Raw genomic sequence first — 22,860 nt, forward strand, 5'->3', positions numbered from 1 at the left:
ATAGATAGAAATATGCAGTTTGCGGGAATCATCTATTGACGTAGGGGGCCCAATTGTTTTGAATTTAACGTTACATTCACATTCCCCCCTTTCCCCCCTGCCCCCAACTTATTTTTTTTAAATAGCAAGGTACCCCTTGTGACATATCAAATGAAAGAGCATGAAAAAAAAAATGTTTGATGAAAAAAAATTAAAAATCGGTTCATAAATTTGCGAGATATTTCCCCCCCCTTCCCCGGAACTTGATTTTTTTTTTAATAGCAAAGTACCCCTTGTGACATATCAAATGAAAGAGCATGAAAAAAGAAAATTTTTGGTGAAATTTATTTTTCATTTGATATGTCACAAGGGCGGGTACCTTGCTATTAAAAAACAAGTTATGGGTAGGGGGAAAAGGGGGGGATTATCTCACAAATTCATGAGCCGATTTTACATTTTTTTTCACAAAAAATTTTCTTTTTTCATGCTCTTTCATTTGATATGTCACAAGGGGTACTTTGCTATTAAAAAAAATCAAGTTCCGGGGAAGGGGGGGGGGAAATATCTCGCAAATTTATGAACCGATTTTTAATTTTTTTTCATCAAACATTTTCTTTTTTCATGCTCTTTCATTTGATATGTCACAAGGGGTACCTTGCTATTTAAAAAAAATAAGTTGGGGGCAGAGGGGAAAGGGGGGGAATGTGAATGTAACGTTGAATTCAAAACAATTGGGCCCCCTACGTCAATAGATGATTCCCGCAAACTGCATATTTCTATCTATTGCAGTTTTTACATAAATAAAGATGCAAGTTTTTAAAAAAACACCCTGTAGAGAGTAAAATTTTCTAAATCATAATTTTTAATTTTTAGCTTGTGTACTTAATTTAAATTGTACGAGAGGGGCTTCCCGCCGTGCCGGGTTGCGCCATGCGGGCATATTCTGATCCGGTGGCGGGTGTTTGGTGTTTTGAATAAGAATACTGAATGGCTCGTTTTAAGATCGTATCATTTTAAGATTTCCTTGCATTTACGAGAAATGTATTTTCCATTTTTAAATTTCTCAGGTACTACAAATTTTATGAAATAACATTATTGCATTGTTTAACAATAATATTGTACTTAGTAACTGAAATAAAAGTCAGGAGGTCAGTTATCAAACATACAATAGGCTTAAATAACGTTAAGTATTACTAATTAACGTTAATCATAAACAGTAGTCAATATTTAGGTTTGTCGCACTAGATTTAGACACTTCACTTTATTTTGGTAAATTTTAATTACGTTACTGATTAAACACGCAAACTGCGGACTTGCATTTGCTATTTTATATTCAGGTCGGATTTATTTAAAACTAAACAAATACCAACTCATTCGTGGTCCAAAAATCCCCCTCTTCCAAGTAAGACTATAACGGTACATTGCAAAACGAGAAAGTTGAAATTCTCAGAAGTCATCAGAATGTTCGTCTACCTTTGCGCGCATCCCTTGCAGTGATTCAATGGTGTCAGACTCCGACCAGCTTGTCGTGTGCCGAGTGCTTGAAACTGTGCAAATTTGACTAGTAGAGTAGCAATCTTCTTCTATATAAATAAAATTACAGTTTTGTCTGTCCATTGCGTAAAATCATGCAGTTTTTGGTTATTTTTACGTTTCATAGCCTAAGAAAGCCGAAACGAGTCTTATCTCAATTTCTGTCTGTCTGTCTGTCTGTCTGTCATTCTGTCTGTAACGCCAAAATGTCAATTTACGCTGCCTACTCCGAGAAAACTAGATATGGCCTCGCTACTTTGGAAATAAAATAACGAACCATCAAAAACCCGATTTTTAACTCTTACAGGTGCAGCATATCTTAGTACTCATTAAACTAATGTTATTTAAATAGAGAATGAATGTAAATATTTTTATGAGATATTTTAGTGTAAACACAATCTTGCAAATGGAAATTCGCTTATTCTGCAGGTTTGCTTCGGCGGTAGTATTTCACTGTTAGTAGGGCAGTGATTAATATTGTGCAGTTTATATGCAACTTACAATCAGGCCCGGTTTTATTACTTAAATTATAACAAAAATAGTTTTATTAGGGTAAGATAGTAGGTAGATGAAAAAATACATCTATGATGAAGAAATAACTGCAAACTGGATCAGTTTTAGTAACTTAGCCTGCAGTAAAGACAGAAACTGTATTGTTTGTGAAATCAAATATTGCAACTGTTATGTCTGTTGAATAATTGAGTAAAGTTTCAGTTTTTGAGATACTAAGCTTTATAACAAAAAATGATCACATTTTAAAACTTATCTTGCCTGCTATAGCTGGTAGATAATGGAAAATAGGATTTTCCAAGATATGTTTGGCCTGAAGGATGTTTTAGCGAATTTCCCATACAGGGAATAAGCTATCACTGGGTCTCATGGTAAACCCCGTATTATACAACATGAATATATTTTTATACACGAGTCTGTTGAAAAATTACGTTCATTCTAACGAGTTCGCGAACCAGCATGATCAGATTCGATTAGCCTTACATTGAAGGTTTGCATGCACAGATGTCACATCAAGCATTGGCATATATTTATCTACAACCCCACTCAGCTTATACGTGAACGAAATTTGCTCCCATGTGCCTATGGGAGTTTTAGTTTTTCTTTTCCGAGTTCGTTTGGCTCTTCTACCCGACCGATTTTCATGATCGAGGTCTCAAATTGAAGGTATGCACGCACAGATTTCACACCAAACATCGGCATCAGCATAATGATATTTATTTATTCATTAATGCTATTTATTTCAATGCTGCGGGGCAGCATGGGTCCTCTAGTCTTATATATGTATTTTTTTAAATTGTTTTTTATTTTCCGAGTTCGTTTGGCTCTTCTAGCCGACCGATTTTCATGATTGAGGTCTTATATTGAAGGAATGCTCGCACAGATTTCACATAAAGTATCGGCAATATTTATCTAATTTATTACTTCACCAAAAAACATATATTTGATTTTTTTTATTTTGACTTCGATTTAAGATGTATTTTACCAGTTATGATTATTTAATCCTATATATTTTGGTCCAAGAACCTTCAGTGAAATACCGGCTTTAATTTAAGCTCTTAGTTATTCAAATTGGACGAGTTTCAAGCAAACACAAGATGAACAACCAAAATAAAACTTATTTTCATAAGGTTTTTCTATGATTAAAAACCAATAGTTCCAGTATTTAGATTTAAAATAATCCGTGAATTATATTAATTTGAGCTATTAATCTTTGGCTTTAGCTTTAATTTGAGCTATTAATCTTTTGAAACAGTTAAGTTCAAGATACTGTATTACTCAATCAAAAATCATAAATTTGACTTAAATCAACGGCATATCTTACGATCCAACTTATTTTATAGTAGAGACCTAGGTTTCTACGTCAAAACGTTATCGTCAGTCCTGTTGTCTCATAAATTTGATTATTTCTCGAATATGATAATTTTAATTTAAAGCTGCGGAGCAGCATGAGTCCTCTAGTTTTGTTTAAATTTCAAATCACATTTAATTTTAAATAGTTAACCCTCTATCTGGTATTTGTCCAAAAAAGGACACGAAGTTGACGTGTGGGATAGCAATGACATATTTTTACATTTCGGACATGGGACAAAACAATTAAATATTGTACTGGTAACCAAAAAACGGCCTCAAACCGGAAAAAATATTGCAATGGGGGAGGACACGGTTTGAGAACATTTTGGGTTTTTAAATTTACTTTATGCTATAGTATAAAACATCTACCATAGCCATAATAATGTTCTACCACTGCACCCAAACAGCAGAAAAAAGTAAATCACCAAATATTCGCACAATATCACAAATTATTTATAAATCATAAACATAAGCATAACTTTAAACAATCCTATTTTGTCAGTTCCAATTGTGTATCAAAGATCAAGATCAAGATGGCTCCGCCAAGAAACAAGTCACTAAAATGTGGCTCATGTAACAAAATCATTAATTTAAAATCTGACAAAATCCAATGTAGTGGTGAATGTAAATATATGTTTCATTTAAATTGTACCAGTTTATCAGAATCAAACTTTGTGGAAAATTGTTCTCAAATTGGTTGGAAGTGTGACATATGCTCCGTCGCTGAAAGTAACGTGAGTAACAACACAGACAATTCGGTAGCTTACGACACCAACTCAATTGTCAACCATATCTGCCCTTGTTCAGAGAAAATTGAATATTTGATATCAAAAATCAATGAACTATCTCAAAACAACTCAGAAATTAAAGCTGAAATTTCCGAAATTAAAATAGAAAATGTAAGGTTAAAAACTGCTTTGTCTAATCAGGCAGAGGCTGTCAGTGATCTTATGTTAAAAGATAGTAACACTTTTGCAAGTGTTTTGAGAAATAAATCTAAAATGATTGCTAATAGTGAAAAATTTATAGACTCATCTAAATCTTCAAATGACAACTCAAAGAATATTATTCACAATCATAAAGACAATTCTAATTCTAATCTTAGTAGTTGTCATCAGTCTGTCAATAATTCGACTACTTTTCCCGTGTCGTCTGCCGCCAAAAGTTCTGCTAGTTTTCCTGCGACGTCTGCTCCTGTAGTAGACAAGCGAAACAGCGAAACTGTTACGCCTGCCAAACGAAAAACGTCAGTGAAGAGGAATGGTGGAAAACGTCAAAATGAACTGTCAAAACCGTATAAACATAACCCTAACCTACCAACTACAACAAGTACAAGTGCAGTTAACACTAATGGTCTTAAGGTGTACAAACAAATACAAAGTTCTGGAAAACAACATTTTAATAACGAAAATTCTATCACAGGTTCTGCCAATACTAGCAACAAACTAAAAACTGTCAACAAATACAGGTATTTATTTATCTCAAGGCTGGCTACAGACGTTGACTGTGACACAGTTAATAAATATATAAGTGATGAAATTAGTGGTGATTACAAAGTCACACAAATGAGGAACAGATTCCCAGGCTATCGAACATTTAAGGTAGGGGTTCCTGCTCACTTGTGGGACAAAATATATTTGCCTGAGTTCTGGCCTACTGGGGCATATATAAATGCCTTCAGGTTTGCTAAAAAAGCAACAAGCACTGTTAAGCGCCAGGAACATTTTTTAGAAACCCCCCGACTCTGTAGATTTAACGTAGAGTCTGAAGTGTCAGATAACTCTGACACACAACTCTCTTTGCATAACAAAGCGATTGGGAACTCCTCTAACATTTGCTTGCCCCAGTTGTCTAATAAAACACTATCTAGGTCAGTTAAAAAATTAAACATCCTCCTGTGGAATATTCAATCTATTACCAACAAACTAGATTATCTACGATTGCTTGGGTATGACAGTAGTGTGGATGTGATTTGTTTGACTGAACACTGGGTCTCGAAAAATGATATTAATAGCTTAAGCCTAAGAGGCTACTTAGTTGCAACCTCTTTTGCTAGATCAATGTCTAAACATGGTGGGTCTGCTATACTTGTAAAAGAGAACCTAGACTTTATAATTTACGATAAGTTAAATTTGAGTATATTAGTGGAAGAACTCATGTTTGAAGCCTCAGCGGTGTACATCGTTAAGTACAAAACAGTGATTGTAAACTTCTACAGACCACCCTCAGGTAATGTTTTTTTATTTCTGGATAAACTGCATGATGTATTCTCAACTATGCATGGTGTGAAACTAGACTTCTTTTGCACAGGTGATTTTAACATAGACTTCTTGTCTGACAGCATTGAAGTCCGGGAACTTAAAAACCTAATATCTAGTTTTGGTCTTCACACTGCAATTAATGAAATCACTAGGCCTAATGTTGCAGCTGGAAGTGTAAACAAAGGTACCTGCTTGGACAATATTGTGACCTCAGTACACCCAGATAGATGGGAAGCCTCAGTTATACACACTCCTGTCTCAGATCATAATGCGGCCTTTCTGTCAATGAACATTGAGTCATATTCTAAATCTAATCCAATTTCTTTACCGAGAAAAGTTACTAGGAAATTAAATCCTCAGAATTCTTTAACATTTTTATCTAACCTTGGCCAGTTGAATTGGTTTGAACTGTATGACCATAGCCTAGACTTAAATGCTAAATTCAAAGTGTTTTTTGACAAACTGTTGTGGGCCTTAAATAGTTCGATTCCTTTGAAAACTGTCGGTTCTAACAACAAACCTAACAAAAGGTGGTATCATCAAGGACTTGTAAAAATGAAAAATGAGCTGGACCGGCTATATTTTTTGTTTTGTAATGCAGGGACTGCTGAAATTAAAACTAAGTACAACTCATTAAAGTTGCAGTACCGCAAAGAAATCAAGAAAGCCAAACTTGACCATAACAACAGTTTATTGCAAAACTCTAGTAATATTTCTAAAACATCCTGGTCAATCATTAATGAACTAAGCAACTGTAACAGTAAGCCTTTGTCTATTCCTGACTGCCTAACTGCCGATGGACTGAACTCTTACTTTGTCGACTGTGTTGAAAACCTGAGAAGTAATGTTCCTGCCTCTTCTAATGGTCCTGAGCAATATCTAAGTAATTTGACATCTTGCAACGTTCTTCCGACTATTGAGGACAACAATGCTTTTAGGCTTGAACTATTTACTGTAGAAGAGGTGTATGCAGCCATCAACAGTCTTAACAATAGCTCTTGTTTAGATATTTACGGAATTAATGTCCCCATCTTGAAGTTAGCTTCTAGTTACATAAGTGAAGTTTTGACATACCTATTTAATCTCTGTATAACACAAGGTTGCTACCCAAACAAGTTCAAGATATCTAAGGTTATACCAGTCCATAAAAAGGGGCCTAAAAATGTTATTGCTAACTATATGCCTATATCTATTATCCCTGCAGTGTCGAAGGTCTTGGAACATCTCGTACATCGTAGATTTTCTCAGTATCTTGAGGATAGTAACCTTTTAGCAAGTAGTCAGTTTGGCTTTAGGCCCAAACACAGCACTGTCCAAGCAACCCAGGCACTGATATCAAATTGCTTTCAAAGTTTAGAGGCCAAAAGTGGCATAGTGTTTAGATCGTACGACATGTCTAAGGCCTTTGACACAGTGGCTCATGATCTCCTTGTGGATAAGCTTTCTTGCTATAACCTTGATGCAGTTTTGGTTAAGTTCTTTCAATCTTATCTAAGTGACAGATGGCAAAAAGTCTATCTAAACGGCACTTATTCTAGCCCTGTTCGAGTGCCCCACGGAGTGCCCCAAGGCTCTATATTGGGCCCTACCCTGTTTATACTGTATATAAATGACTTACCTTGTAATATTAATGATTTATCTGTAAAAAGCTTTCTTTTTGCTGATGACTTGGCCTTGTGTGTACGGGGTAACTCTTTGAATGACGTTACAGATACATTGGATACAAAATCTGCTGTTATTAATGACTGGTGTAATGCAAACAAGTTATGTCTTAATGCTGATAAGACTCAAGACCTAACCATTAGTCTTAGCAGTAATGGTAATGATGTAAACACTCTGAAGTTTTTGGGTTTTCACTTGCAGTCAAACTTGAAGTGGTTTTCACATGTAGATTTTGTAGCTTCTAAGATTGTAAAAGGCATATTTATGATAAGAGCACTTAGGTCCACTGTTTCAGTTGATGTCCTTATTTGTATATATTATGGCCACATTCATAGCTATTTGTCCTATGGTACCTCACTGTGGGCCAACAGTTTTTATGCTAACAGGTTGCTCTTTACTTTACAAAAGAAGGCGGTGAGGTTAATTTGTAGTGTGAATAGAAGAACACATTGTAAGCCCCTTTTTGTGGGTCTTAACATTCTCACATTTCCATCTTTGTATGTTTTGGCAAGTTTGTTATATGTAAAAGAAAACATTTCTCACTTTGAAAAGATATCTGATGTGCACAACTACTGTACTAGATCAAAAGATAATCTGTCTACACTAAGGCATAAGTATACAGCCACTCAAAATAGTTTTGAGTACCAAGGTGTTAAAATGTACAATTTCTTGCCTGCATCCATCAAAAACCTGTGTGTTTTAAAATTCAAACATGTTATAAAAACTACTCTAACCCAGGCTTGCCTGTATAAACATGAAGAGTACTTTGGTTTAGAGTTTTAGATATTTTAGTTGCCAGAGCCATCTTGATTGTTTTGTTTTTGTTTTGTTTTTATTTTGACGATTGTCATGAACTTTGTACATAGTTTTAACGACAATAAATCATTTCATTTCATTTCAATTCATTTCATTTCAAAGGTTTTTGTTGTGGCTTGGTTCAAATTAGCTGTTGTCGTAAATGAAAAAAAAATAAATAATAGTGCTGCAACTAATTGGTAAACCCTAAAAAAAATTAATGCTATTGAATATCATAGAACCAACTTGTGTAATTGAAACAGCTGGCAAAATTCTTTAATTAATTTCAAATATGAATACCTACTGATAAGGTTAACATGGGAATCTCTAGAGCCACTGGGGTGGAGCCCGAAAGGATCTTTGAGATAAGAGTATGTATATATGTTAATCTGGGATGTGAGCTATCATTATACCAAATTCCATCCCAATCCGTAGTTTATGCGTGATTGATAGTTTCTACTTTTTGAACCGTAAAATCAAAGCACTGTATTAACAGCTGACTTCATTTAACATTCTGTTATCTACATTCTTCGAAAACGTAAACATTGTGAAACTTTGGAATCCCATGGGGCTTAACTTAAAGAAAACATGTTAAAAGGAATCGGTATATGTGTTAACCAGGTAGAGGGCTACCTCTTGAATTTATATAGATAATAAATCGAAAAATAAAGAAAATATAAGTTGATTGATTATTGGCTCTTATAAAAGGATAAACAATCAAGGAACATGATTTGATTAAGTAACCACACATCACTGAGTCTATATCTTCATTCTTTCTTGTAAAAATCGCTTCGATTGTGGCTATATGAAATAGGGAAGTGAGATTTCACTGTAAAACAAGCTCATTTATCTCGAGAACCAGCAATAGGTCAGTGGCTCGCTAGTCGCTACCCCAGGTCGGTCGGTAGCCCATCAATGGAACCCGTTAGGCCAATTGGTTAGGCTCGCCCCTGCCTCTCGCCGCAAGAGAGACAGGAATTTTGCCTTGTTCCACCCGCTTGTTTGAGGCGGGAAAACTATTTGTGTGCTACGGCCCGCGCAACACAGGATATTGTTTTCGTATTAGTTGGCCTTTTTCCAAGATGGCCGTTAGCTTTCATGGACTCCCTTGGAGAATAATTTAAAACTACAAAGAACATTTCTAATCTCACAGTATACTAGATATTTAAATTATAATCACTTTGGTGTTTGAAAAAATATTTTTGGACGATAAATTCAGCAGCTGTTTGAAATTATCCAAGATGGCCGCTTATCTCCAAGGACTGAACAATACTTGTGCGACTATAAAGGAATAACTCCCCCCCCCCCTTGCGCTTGCGAATTACAGTAGCACGGTACATATTTGTATCCACAGTTGGCAAGACCGATCGCTATTAAGACGACCAAAGATTACATTGGCATTTAGGTATTTAACCTGTAGAATAGTAATTGTTAAGTAATCTGGAAGACAACAAATTAAAATGAAGTGCGAAAGATTGGTTATGAGAGTGCTCAATGCCTGAAGTATAATCCGTTTGGTCGAGGTGCTGATTTTCAAGCTTGTAGAACAAAAATAAATATTACAAAGTAGAAGGGCAGGGGTCTAAGTGACTGAAGTGACTGGATACCCGTGTGGATTTTCAATGACTGGATTCCAGTGGTATGCGGTAAAATATAGTGACTGGCTTAGCAGCACAAATTTTACGTGACTGGCTTTCCCATGCAAATGCGGTGGTGACTGCCTTAGCATAGCAGTTTTTACGTAATTATATTTTTGTATTTTTAAGAAAAAAAGAGATATATACGTTCAGAAATGTCTATAAGCTTAATATATTTGCCAATATATATCATATAAATTATATATCATAGTCTTGACTGGGACGGGTGGCGTCGTCCTGTAATCCAGCTACTAGGAGGTCACGAATTGTGGATATTTATAGGCATGCACTGTGGATGCGATACTCCCTGGTGTGGATTAACGTCCGCACGAGTGAGTAATACGACTATCCGCAGTAATATCCTGATAATTAGACCAATTCGTATATACCATGGCAAAAAGTGGTTCGGATTCCACTATAAACTGTAGGTCCCTTAGTTGCCATTAGCTGTATGGGCTATTAATTAACAGCTGTGTCTAAGGATTATGTCGGCCTTAGTCACTAACAAGACTACAAGATCGCGCCACTCATCCCACACTCATCTCCATTCATACTTGGCTTAAAATACCTACATTTGTATGGTCGCCATTTCAAAGAAAAGTATAAAGTATAATATATTGGGGGGTGCAACTGACTGACTTCCAGTGTATATTTTATGTGACTGACTTCCCGGGCGGGGCCGTGTATATATATTTATATATATATATATATATTTATATATATATTATATATATTTATGTATATATATATATATATATATGTGTCCGTTAGCGCGATAACTTGAGCAAAAATGATCCGATTTTAATGAAATTTGCTATAAACGTGTAAACCTACGTTTATTCTAACGAGTTCGCGAACCAGCATGATCGGACTATGGGAACGGGGGTTTATGGGGGGTTTTATGGGGTAAAAATAGGTTTTTCCCATTTTTGACTCTAAAAACGTATAAAATTTCAAAATTTCTTTCCAAACCATTTTGTAGAGCTTAAAAAAAGAAATAATATTGTATATTGAAGCGTTGTTGTATGCCTAATGGTTACGGAGATAATTAAAAAATCTTTAAATTTAAAATTCCAATGTTATTCTTATGGAGAATAAATCAACTGTTGTAGTTTGCTTGTTTATAGATATATTTTAATCAAATTTGGCAATTTTGTTTATTTCATACTAAGCTATCAACATTTCAATAAAAATCACACCTCAATACCTTCCCTGTAGCAGCAAACCTAGGTACTCATTAAAAATGTTATTTAAATAGGAAATAAATCTGACAATTTTCAGGGTACATATTTTAGTAGAAATCCAGCCAGGTAAATGGAAATTCGCTTAGTCTGGAGGTTTGCTGCGGCGGGGGTATTTACTTTTGTGTTTTGCATGTAAATTGTAAATAAAAACTAACGCCATTTGCATTGTTTATGTTTTAGCGAATTTCCCATATAGGGAATAAGCTATTACCGTAGTACTCATGGTAAGACCTGGACCCGGGACCGATTTTTTTTTTCGTTTTGAGGTCCCTAGAGGCCAAAAACACCATCCGTTCAAATTCATATATATATATGTATATATATATATATATCTATATAAATAAAATTAGAGTTTTGTCTGTACATTGCTTAGAATAATGAACTTTTTGGTTATTTTTACATTTCATAGGTCAGAGAAACCGAATCAAACCTTATCTCAATTTCTGTCTGTCTGTCTGTCTGTCTGTCTGTCTGTCTGTCTGTCATTCTCTTGGTAACGCTAAAATACGCACTTTATTACAACTACTCCTCAATAACTATAGCACTGTCCCGCCTGAAACTTATTTTCCAAATACTATACATATATGAGATGGTTTTAGACGTATTTCATCGAATATGAGACAGTTAGATATTTAACAGTAAACCCTTGAAAATCAAGTTTTTGTCGATTTTTGACGTGGAATTTCTGGAAGAATGTTGCTTTGTTTACATGAGAAATGAAATTATTGAATCTTAACAGCTGTTTCAATTAAACAAGTTGGTTCTGTTCTGTGATGTTCAATAGCATTAAAGTTACAAGGATTACCAACAGGGTGCAGCACTAGCACTATTATTTCTTTTACATTTATGACAACAGCTAATTTGCAACCTGGAGGCGAGTGAGCGTAGCGAACGAGCTAACCTGAAGGCAAGTGAGCGTAGCGAACGAGCTAACCTGAAGGAAAGTGAGCGCAGCGAACGAGCTCCAACCTAAAGGTGAGTGAGCGTAGCGAACGAACTTCAACCAGGACGTGATTGAGCCAAAATAAATAAAAGAATTTTGTCACCTGTTTCAAATACACAAGTTGGTTCTATGATATTAAATAGCATTAACAAGTTATAAGGTTTACCAACAGGGTGCAGTAGTACTATTAATAATTTTAATATAATACTTCATTATAGAATACTTTTTAAAGATCAAAATGTTTCTATTTTGTGTCCTCTTCCCGTTGCAAAGCACGGGTACAACAGCTAGTATATATATATATATATATTTATATATATATATATATATGTGTCCGTTAGCGCGATAACTCGAGCAAAAATGATCCGATTTTGATGAAATTTGGTACAAACGTGTAAACCTACGTTTATTCGAACGAGTTCGCGAACCAGCATGATCGGACCATGGGAACGGGGGTTTATGGGGGCTTTTATGTGGTAAAAATGGGTTTTTCCAATTTTTGACCCAAAAAACATAAAATTTTGTAATTTCTTTCCAAACTATTTTGTAGAGCTTAAAAAAATAAATAATTTAGTATATTGAAGCGTTATAATGCGCCTAATGGTAACGGAGAAATTGTTAATTTAAAATTCCCATGTTATTCTTAAGGAGAATAAGTAAACTGTTGTAGTTTGCTTGTTTATTAACATATTTTGATCAAATTTGGAAAATGTTTTAATTTCTTACTAACTATTAACATTTTACATAAAAAAAACACTTTTACCCTCCCTGTTGCAGCAAACCTAAGTATGTGTTAAAATGATTCTATTTAAATAGGGATAAATGTGATATTTTTAAGGAGACATTTTAGTGTAAATCCAATCAGGCAAATGGAAATTCGCTTAGTCTGCAGGTTTGCTGCGGCGGGGGTATTTTTTATTTTTAAGGGAATACGATCTATTGCCGAACTTTTGTTAGATAGCATCATTAACACGTAATATGCGGCCGTTCCCAACCGGGTACGGTGCTCGGCGCCCGTCGGGTGCATCTGTACCCGATCAAGAAGGCTCGGCAATGCCTTCCGTATGTTTTCATTTCTCTGTCAGCGTTGCTTCGTTGCTTGTACACTTTAGTCTCGCGTTGTGTGTGACTTGCGTTTTGTTGTGGTGTAGGTTGGTAGCAAATTTTCCCGTAAAGTCCCCGTCTGGCAAGCTTAGAAATCAACTTGTTGTCCCGTCTTTCTCCCTCCAATTGGCAATACAATGGGACCGGCTACGTTCCAAGCAGTGCAGCTATCTGTGGGTATTTAAGCGAACTATGTCGATTATCGTCGTAATGTAGTACATCACCGCATGTTATTTGATATTCATCAGACCAAAATTTCGACAATGGGCCGCAGTGAACGTGTTAATTGATAGTCTGATGATGGATTAAATCCTGGTTAAAAAGCTTTTCTGATCAAATCCCAGATAGCAGAATAGGCCCAAGGCGTATAAAAGAAGGTGTGTGCATAGTGACGTCACGTGCGAGCTGAAAGTGTTTTATTTTACCAAAACATATGTTTTCTTGTAATTTCCCAAAGACTTTCGAATGACAATCATTATGAATTAGCATTGAATATATAACACTATTTAACGTTTTACATCCAATATAGTGTTGTATTCAATATTATTGAATATAGTCAAAGTGTTATACAGTATATTCAATGGTGGTAGTATTAGTATATAACATTTTGATAGTGAGTACCTTTTAATCGAAAAACAGTAAAGCAGTAAATACTGTAACTGTGGCTGCCTACCAGGCAATATATTTTTAGGTGACCATATACAAATAGTTTTAAAATGATATTATTAAAATATACTATATTAATAAATATATTGCCTGTTAGGCAGTCACAGTTACAGTATTTACTGCTTTACTGTTTTTCGATTAAAAGGTACTCACTATCAAAATGTTTATATACTACCACCATTGAATATACTGTATAAAACTATGACTATATTCAATATTGAATACAACACTATATTAGATGTAAAACGCTAAATAGTGTAATATATTCAATGCTAATTCATAATGATTGTCATTCGAAAGTCTTTGGGAAATTACAAGAAAACATATGATTTGGTCAAATAAAACACGTTCAGCTCGCAGTGACGTCACTATGCACACACCTTCATTTTTACGCCTTGGAATAAGCCTACTTCCTCCTCTATACAAATAAGCCCTTTAATAGCCCATACCTACTTTTCTAGATTAGTAAACTTAAGGCGGCATTATCGACAATAGTTAGTTATGGCACTGGAAGTCTACAATATTACTATTGTCTGGATGTACTCATAATATTGCTTCCACAGTTTGAAAAGAATGCAGTGTTTCTGGCTTTTTCTCCATATAATATCAAATATCTATTGATAATTTTCTAGAGATTGAGTGGAAAGTTTAAAGTCTTGAATGTGGTATGATTGTATAATACCTACCTAACTATAGAGTATAGACTGTTTCAGTATTGACAATTTGGGTTTCTCTTTTGTTTTAACTTTTCCATAAGACTACTTTTTCATTGAGTATTTAAAATCACAATTTCCCATATAAATTATTTGACCTCTGTAGTATTTCTTACTGTGTAAAAGATTTTATTGTAAGTTTTATATATATATATATTTTTTTATGAATGTTTTGCTCAGATCCGAGACTTGGGCTCCATCAGTGCTGAACAACTTGCTCAAGAACTCGGAATCTCTGTTGTTTTGGCCAAAGAAAGACTTCTGGCTACTGAGAAAGCTGGCAAAGCCTGCAGAGACGATACCATAGAAGGCCTTCGCTTCTACCCTAACCTTTTTCTTGAAAAGGTTTAATCTAGTTTAATAGTCAATTTATTTGTAAAATTTTTTTATTACAATAAAGCAGTCTTTCTTTTGTTTTTATAGTTTTCTTCATCTTTTTGTACTGGAGTAAAAAATTAATTAAATCTTGACGGTTGTTTGGTAAATTAACCACTCTTCAAACTACTTTACAATTATTTATTCTCTGCTTGTAACTCCTATCTTAACCCTCCAACTGGCAATGGACAAACTCTGTAGTGGCAATGCATTTTTGGCAATTTTGCAGTCATATTTTCGAAAAGTCATATAAACTAAACCAACAGAGCAAAACTATTGAACCGTATACTTGAATTGATCGCAATGAAATGAAGAATTTGAAAATGGCAAAAGAATAAATATTTAGAACAGTAAATATTGACATTAGGTATAAAAAATTAGAACTTTGAAAGTAAACTTTGCTGCATGAACCAAAAATTTTTCATGTAAAATTCAAGATATACAAAATGTTTGGAATTCATTTACCTACATGGAAATGTAAAAAATTGCAATTACCATTTATTTTTACAAAGTTATGACCCAAAAACAATAAAATGGTAAGTTTCACAATTTTGCAAACAAAAACAAAATAAATGTGTTATCAAGACATGTAGTAAAAGTAGACATTTTTGTAAAGGCAATAGCATGGGAGATCAAATGAAGTAAGAGTTGTTCATGGAAAATTATCATTACAATAAATATTTATGACTTTTATAAATGTTTATATTTTTCTAGAAAACATTTTGTTATTTCTACATGTATATTATTTTTCAAACACATAAAACCAACAGACCAACTATATAAAATGAGAGTAAATTTATTTTCCTACATGAATATATATAGTTATAGAGGTAAATATAAAAAAAATAATATTTTATAGTGTTTTATATAAAACTAGAGGTCGTCCAGTGGTCGAAACTCGACCCAAAATATGTAGGCCTACAGTTGGATTTTTTAGCTATAAGCGGTTGAGGTATGTTGGAATATCTTTGAGGATGAACCTTTTTGGCTGTAGTCAGTGTGATCATGTGTTAAAAGTTCACATTTCAATCTTTGAGGTTAAATCAAAACAAACAAACTGGCATGTTGTCAATTAGGGACAAAGTTGTATTACTTACGAAAGAATGTTCATTTAAGATCAAATTAATTAATTTAGTATTACCTATGTCATTGTCTGATTTATTAGAAGAGATTCAGTATTTAGGCTACTGTGTTTTATAAACCAAACTCGAATCTTGCTACCTCGGCCTATCGTATAACGTTTTACTATTTGGTACCTGGTAAACTTATCAGAATCCATAAGTGAATTATTAGCAATACAATTTAGCAGTTAATTATAATTTAAATGGGTCAAAGCTCAAAACGCTAGGCTATAATTTAATTGAAAAGTATTAAAAGTATAAAGGTTTATCTTGTCATCTCGAGAGTATATAATTCTGACCCCTAGCTTGAAACCCTTAAAAGGTGGGTCTGGGTCTTCAGATATTTCCAAACGAAACGTAAATCATCCCAACAGTTTATCATGTGTATCCCAGTCACAGCAACTACATTATTCTATTAATATAATGATCGACATTAATTTTGCAAGAAGATTCATTATTTTAGTGAATAAAACTTGTTTTACGACTGTGACTATTATAGTCGCTCTGCCACTTCACGAACACGTAAAAATTGTTTGTTTTGTTTTTGTTGTTGTGAAATCATATGTAACAATGTAATGTTGGTATTGTGCTACCATTCCAGGAGTTTCATTAAAACTGCTTTCTTGCTTTTGTTCTGTGTTGTCAGTATCTAGATCTAGATTCATTTATTCTTTTTAGATATGAATACCCATAGGGTAAAGATGGGCAACCCCCAGAGGCACTGGGGCGGAGCCCAAAAGGGTTTTGAGATAAGAATGGGCAATTTAAACTAACATCATGCCAAATTTGAGCCCAATCCGACCAGTAGTTAATGTGTGATGTAACATAGAGCACAATGGCCTATGTTTTTAGGATTTTTTTTTGAATATAGCAGGCTTATCTGAATTATGGCACTAGAAACAAAAAATGGGAATATTTCACTGTCACTGAGCATTTTCAACTAAGGAAGTGGGGGGTTTTCTTCGGGTCTCAAGGCTACATGGATTGTGGTATTTCATCCTTTTATTAGTGCTATTTAAAAGAAATCACTGTTAGATAGTTAAATATATAAGTAATTAATACATCAGCTGATTTATTATTATTAAGTTTGTTAGTAAATATTCTGCTTAGGTTGATGTGTTTAAGAATTCAATAAAATGGTTCTTTTATATTTTGAATATCATTTAGTGTAATTCTACATTGGCGACGATGAGTAAACGAACCAAAAGAAGAAATAGTTATTTCAATGAAGAAGATAAGTATGAAACTATAGAAGACGCATTACAATCAAAGATAGAGAAGTTTAAATGTCAAAGCTATGATGAGTCTAGTAGGTGGGATGATTATGAAGCACACTTTCTATTGTTATGCAAGGTAAAAGGATTGGGAGAAGATTCTCAGAGAGCAGAGGATGCTCGAAGGGATCTTTTGCTTGCCTATGTGGGTCCTGCACCATTAAGAAAAGTTTAAAACTTTCTGCTGCCTTTAAAAGTACATCAGGCTACGTGGGCAGAACTAGTTAATGGTTTCAGGTCAGTATACAGAGCTAGTAAAACTATATTTTCAGCTAGAATGGAATTTGAAAAAAGTATCAGAGAAAGTAGTGAAAGTCTTTCAGAATTTGTAATACGTTTGAAAAATTTAGCAGATTTTTGTAAGTATGAGAACAAGTTTGATGAAAGAATAAGAGATAGATTTGCTGGAGGTATAAATTTTCCAGAGTTTGAAGTAGAAATTAGACAACGATGGCCTGATGGGGTAAAAGAAAATGGTGACAAGTTAACATCTGAAGATGTTTTTGAACTGGCCACTTCAATGGAAAGAGCTCGTCATGAGATATTCAAGAATAATGATAAAGAGTTGGAAGTATCACAAGTAAGAAGAAACAATAAGAAGTTTAAAAGAGAAGTGAAATACAATGAAAAGACAAATCATCCATGTAGTAGATGTGGAACAAAGCATGAATTTGGTAAATGTCCAGCCTGTCAACAAAAGTGTTTGAATTGTACAAAAATAGGACATTTTGCAAAGGTATGTCGGCAAAAACGAGTGAATAATTTGCATGAAAAGTCAGAAGATGAAGAATCTGAATCGGACTCACATGACATGAGGATAAACGATGTTAAAAAGGAAAGAAGACATATTTGTAAAGCACGTATTCATTTAAAGTTAAATAAGGTAGCTACAAACATTGAATTCGACTCTGGAGCTTGGGCCTCAATGATAGGTAAGCCTCTTTGGGAGAAAATTGGTTCACCAAGACTTGATAAGACCAATTCAAAATACGTGGCATATGGAAACAATATTTTAGATATACTTGGTGAATGTTATGTCAATGTTTCAGTAGGTGATGAGACACGTAGATTAAAAGTAGCAGTAGTAAATGGAAATGAGAAACCGCTGTTTGGTTTACCATGGATATTAGCCTTTAATATGAACCTCCCTCCTGATGTTACTATTAGTAAAGTAAAATGTAAGCAGAATCATAATCAATATAAGATGGATGATGTGAGGGTTAAGGAAGTACTAAAAGAATTTGAAGATGTGTTCTCTGAAGGGCATGGGAAAATCAAGGGTTATAAAGCACGAATTCACGTTCGAGAAGATGCAAACCCTCAACATTTTTCAGCGCGCAGGGTTCCGTTTCCCTTGAAAAAACGAATTGAGAATGAACTTACAAGACTTGTAAATGAGGATATCATTGAAGAGGTAGATCCTGCTGCTACACCTATTCCCTGGGCTGCCCCAACGGTTAATGTAGAGAAGAATGATGGTTCAATAAGAATTTGTGGAGATTTCCGAGTCACTTTGAATCAAAATTTGGTCCCAGAAAATGCAATTATTCCGACATTTGAGGAACTAACAAACAAAGTTGCAGGCGGACAAGAGTTTTCTAAGATAGACCTACGAGATGCATACCTACAAATGGAGGTTGCAGAAGAACACCGAAAGTATTTAGTAATAGCAACGCATAGTGGTTACTATAAATACAAACGTTTACCTTTTGGGATATCATCTAGTCCAGGTATTTTCCAAAGATATATGGAAAGACTCTTAGCTGGGATACCACAGGTTGGAGTTCTTCTGGACGATATTATAATAACTGGAAGGAATAAGAACGAGCATTTACGAAATTTGAGAGAGGTTTTGAAACGAATGAAAGAAGCTGGTATAAAAGCAAAGTCTAGTAAATGCAAATTTTTTGAAGAGTCAGTGACTTACTTGGGACATACAATCGACCGGAATGGAATACATCCTACTGAAGAAAAAATAAAAGCCATTCGAGAAGCACGGTCACCTACTAATGTCAAGGAACTCCGATCATTTTTAGGTTCTATTAACTACTATGAACGATTTATTCCGGGACTTCATGCCATTTGCAGTGATCTCCATAAGCTGACTGGGACTAAATCACAATGGAAATGGTCCGAACAAGAAGAGGGGACATTTAAAAGAGTAAAAGAAATTCTATCAAGTAAAGACACAGTAGTGCCATACGAAGAAATGAGACCATTGGTAATGGTCTGTGATGCATCAGAAAATGGATTGGGAAGTGTACTAATGCACAGATATGAAGGTGGACTAGAAAGACCAATTGCTTTTGCCAGTCGTACACTATTGCCCGCTGAAAAACAATATTCAAATATCGACAGAGAAGCGCTAGCTATTATGTTTGGGCTCAGGAAATTTCATCAATATGTATATGGTCGGAAGTTTACTTTAGTAACCGACCACAAACCTCTACAACGGATATTTGGAAATATGCGAGATCTCCCAAAAGTTGTAAATAGCCGTTTAGTGAGGTGGGCTCTCCAGTTGAATCAATACAACTATGACATAGAGTACAGAAAAGGGGAAGATAATGTGTGTGCTGATGTTCTATCAAGACTTCCGATTGAAGAAGATCAACCTGAGGAGGCTCACATTGGTTTTTTGAATGTTGATAAGGTTAACTCTATCATGTCTTATGACCTCTTGAAACAAAATTCATTTACAGATAAAGCAATTAAAATGGCAAAAAACTTTGTATTGAGAAATACATGGCCCCCTGTTGTTCCTGAAATGTTGAAGTCATACAAACAGAGGAAAGATGAATTGAGTGTTGAAGATGACATATTATTGTGGTTTGGAAGAATTGTAGTTCCAGAATGCATGAGAAGATATTGCACACAGGACATCCTGGTATTGTATCAATGAGGTCTGTAGCACGACACTATGTATGGTGGCCCAACATGGATAAAGATATCGAAGTTTATATCAAAAGGTGCACATCTTGTCAAGAGAATCGAGATAATGTGGAAGAAGTACCATTATATCCTTGGAATGTACCTGATAGAGTTTGGGAAAGGGTACACATTGATCTGGCAGGGCCAGTCAACGGATCTATGTGGTTGGTAGGTATTGATGCTTTGTCAAAGTGGGCAGATGTGGACTGTCTCAAGACAACAAACTCTTCAACAATCATTCAACGATTGAGATCTTGGTTTAGTCGATATGGAATACCAAGTGAAATTGTGACAGACAATGGACCTCAATTTGTATCAAAGGAAATGGAAACATTTTTTGAGAAAAATTCTATCAACCACATAAAAACAACTCCTTACCATCCTAAAAGTAATGGACTTGTGGAAAGACTAATTCGTACTTTGAAAAGACGGTTCTACACAACAAAGCAGGATGTTGGAGATGGAATGCTAGCTCTTCAAAATGTTCTTTTTAGCTACAGAAACTCGCCTCAGAAAACAACTGGTAGGGATCCGGCAGAATTGTTTCTCGGTCGTAGACTACCAACAATTTTTGACAATATGAAACCTAATCTTATGAAAAAGATGGAGATGAAGCTTTGGAAAGAACAAGGGAGGGACAACAAAAAAGTTCGAACTTTTGAAGAAGGAGAAGATGTGTGGATTAAGAATGAACATGGGAATGGTTGGTCAGCTGGAGTGGTGAAAAATAAAAATGGACTGTACTCATATGATGTACTTTGTGGAGGTGTTATAAAAAGGAAACATGCGGACCAGATGAGACAAAGAATGGGAGCTGTTGAATCCTTGTAAAAAGAAAGAGGGGAAAAGTGTTAGATAGTTAAATATATAAGTAATTAATACATCAGCTGATTTATTATTATTAAGTTTGTTAGTAAATATTCTGCTTAGGTTGATGTGTTTAAGAATTCAATAAAATGGTTCTTTTATATTTTGAATATCATTTAGTGTAATTCTACAATCACCAATTTGGTTTTGTAGACCTTCAGAACACTACATCCAAATAGGGTAAAAATAAAGCAGATTTACAATAATTACTCTTTTAATTCAACATTCATATAAAAATATAAATCTACAATCAAAATATGTTGATAATATAATAGTAAAATATCTACTGTATACGCTCGTTATAGTATATTTTAATACATTTCCATCCTTTTATAGTACACTCCACTTCTAAAGGTATAAAATCAATAATGAAAGCAATATCTCTTGACAAAATATGACACATTACCAGACATGCTTCGAGTTGAATATGAATGCAAAAGCAGATGGATTTCCAAAGAGAAATCAAAATGATTACTGGACTGTAGCTTATTGAGCTCAGGACTGTATCTTATTGAGCTCAGAAGATAAATATTATACAAAAAATAGTAACAGACAATACGATAGCTATTCAGTCTTCATAAAAACAAAATTCTATACAAATTTATGATTGGTGTTTGAAAAGCCCTGTAATTAGCATCTTATACTCCTAATATGAATACATTAAGCCACTTGGTATCAAGCAAGATATTAAAGTTTGGAGAAGATGGGAGGAGGACTTTTAGTGGCCAGAGCAACACTCGCATTCATAAAGTCCTCACTTTGCAGCATAATCTGGTTCCAATCAGCCTGAAACAAGAATACATTTGGTTAGGACACAACTAACACAACTTCAATCCAAACTACTAACTTGATGATAGTATTATAGCCTCCGGAATCTGGATTACCGACAATTGAAAATGGTGTAAATTCCTGCTTATGATTATCCAATATATGGATCAAATACAATAACCACTAAGATTAGTGATTGTAAAATGACTAAGCATCAGTGTTAATAAGTCTGCAAGGAGCACCACCAACTAGCATTGCCTTTACGTACCACATGATCCAGCCCCTCCTGTACAGTATGCTCCCGAGAGTACAAGAGGCTCCGTTTAGTACCTTGCACAGCCACAGGGCTCTTCTCTGCAATGCTTTTGGCCACTGATACTGCCTCGGCAATCATCCTGTACACATATCACACGTTTCTTTGAACTGGGCTAAACCTAAAGCGTGTTAGTGATGTGATTGTTGGAGCACATGACGTTACATCATTTGTATTCAGCTTAGTTATCAGGGGTGGCTCCAGAGGGCCGACGTCTGTCGGGCCAGCTAGTTATATAAATAAAGGGAAAGCATTTAAACCAATTATTTTGCATTACAATTTTAAAATTCCCCCCTTTTTGCCCACAAACCCCCAAACACCCCTTTTTGTTGTTCATCCCTTCAAACCTCTCATCCCCGATCAAACTCTTATTTAATCCTTGTCAGGCCTACCCAAAACATTATTCCTGGAGCCGCCCCTGTTAGTTTTGGATACTAATGTATCTTCTAATTCAAGAAGTAAGGCTTCACACTAACAATAAATTAGGTCTTCTCGGTCCGGCTGCGGCACTGGGGGAAATTTGGTTTCGTTGCAGTCAGTAATCATCAGAGCCTGACACTTACTGAATGAACTGCTCTGATGACTGTAATGAGGCTGAAACATTAGAGCATAGTTATAAGCTGCTATCGGTGACATTGCCAGAATACCTAGTTTGTGGTTGATGTGTCTTTTCTAACATACTGTATGTTAAAAAGAATACCATATGTTATGTTTGATAAGTTTACTTTGTTTTTGTTTACAATCATTGTTATTTTAGGTTTCAATTCTGAATACACCTATTTTATTTTACACATCTTTTATTTAATATGTA

General features: G+C 34.8%; 2 protein-coding genes across 2 annotated transcripts in view; both read left to right on the forward strand.

Annotated features, from left to right (window-relative positions):
• LOC128993169 (vacuolar protein-sorting-associated protein 36-like) overlaps nucleotides 1-15,453 on the forward strand; it is a 28,987-nt gene extending 13,534 nt beyond the window's left edge. Inside the window, exon 4 of the mRNA XM_054416931.1 lies at nucleotides 14,581-15,453. Coding sequence (XP_054272906.1) covers nucleotides 14,581-14,751 — 171 coding nt within the window. The 3' untranslated portion in view covers nucleotides 14,752-15,453. The remainder of the gene's footprint in view (nucleotides 1-14,580) is intronic.
• Nucleotides 15,454-20,107: 4,654 nt separating this feature from the next.
• On the forward strand, nucleotides 20,108-20,932 carry LOC128993170 (uncharacterized protein K02A2.6-like). The gene has a single exon (XM_054416932.1). It carries the CDS (start codon nucleotides 20,108-20,110, stop codon nucleotides 20,930-20,932), a length of 825 nt encoding a protein of 274 aa, XP_054272907.1.
• The last annotated feature ends 1,928 nt before the right edge of the window (nucleotides 20,933-22,860 follow it).

The sequence above is a fragment of the Macrosteles quadrilineatus genome, unplaced genomic scaffold, assembly GCF_028750875.1.
Source record: "Macrosteles quadrilineatus isolate MER2022 unplaced genomic scaffold, UCM_ALF_1.0 Scaffold_4__1_contigs__length_99947679, whole genome shotgun sequence".
Taxonomy (NCBI): domain Eukaryota; kingdom Metazoa; phylum Arthropoda; class Insecta; order Hemiptera; family Cicadellidae; genus Macrosteles; species Macrosteles quadrilineatus.

Coding starts and splice junctions, on each gene's coding strand:
- LOC128993170 (XM_054416932.1), top strand. CDS start 20,108: ATGGATAAAGATATCGAAGTTTATATCAAAAGGTGCACATCTTGTCAA.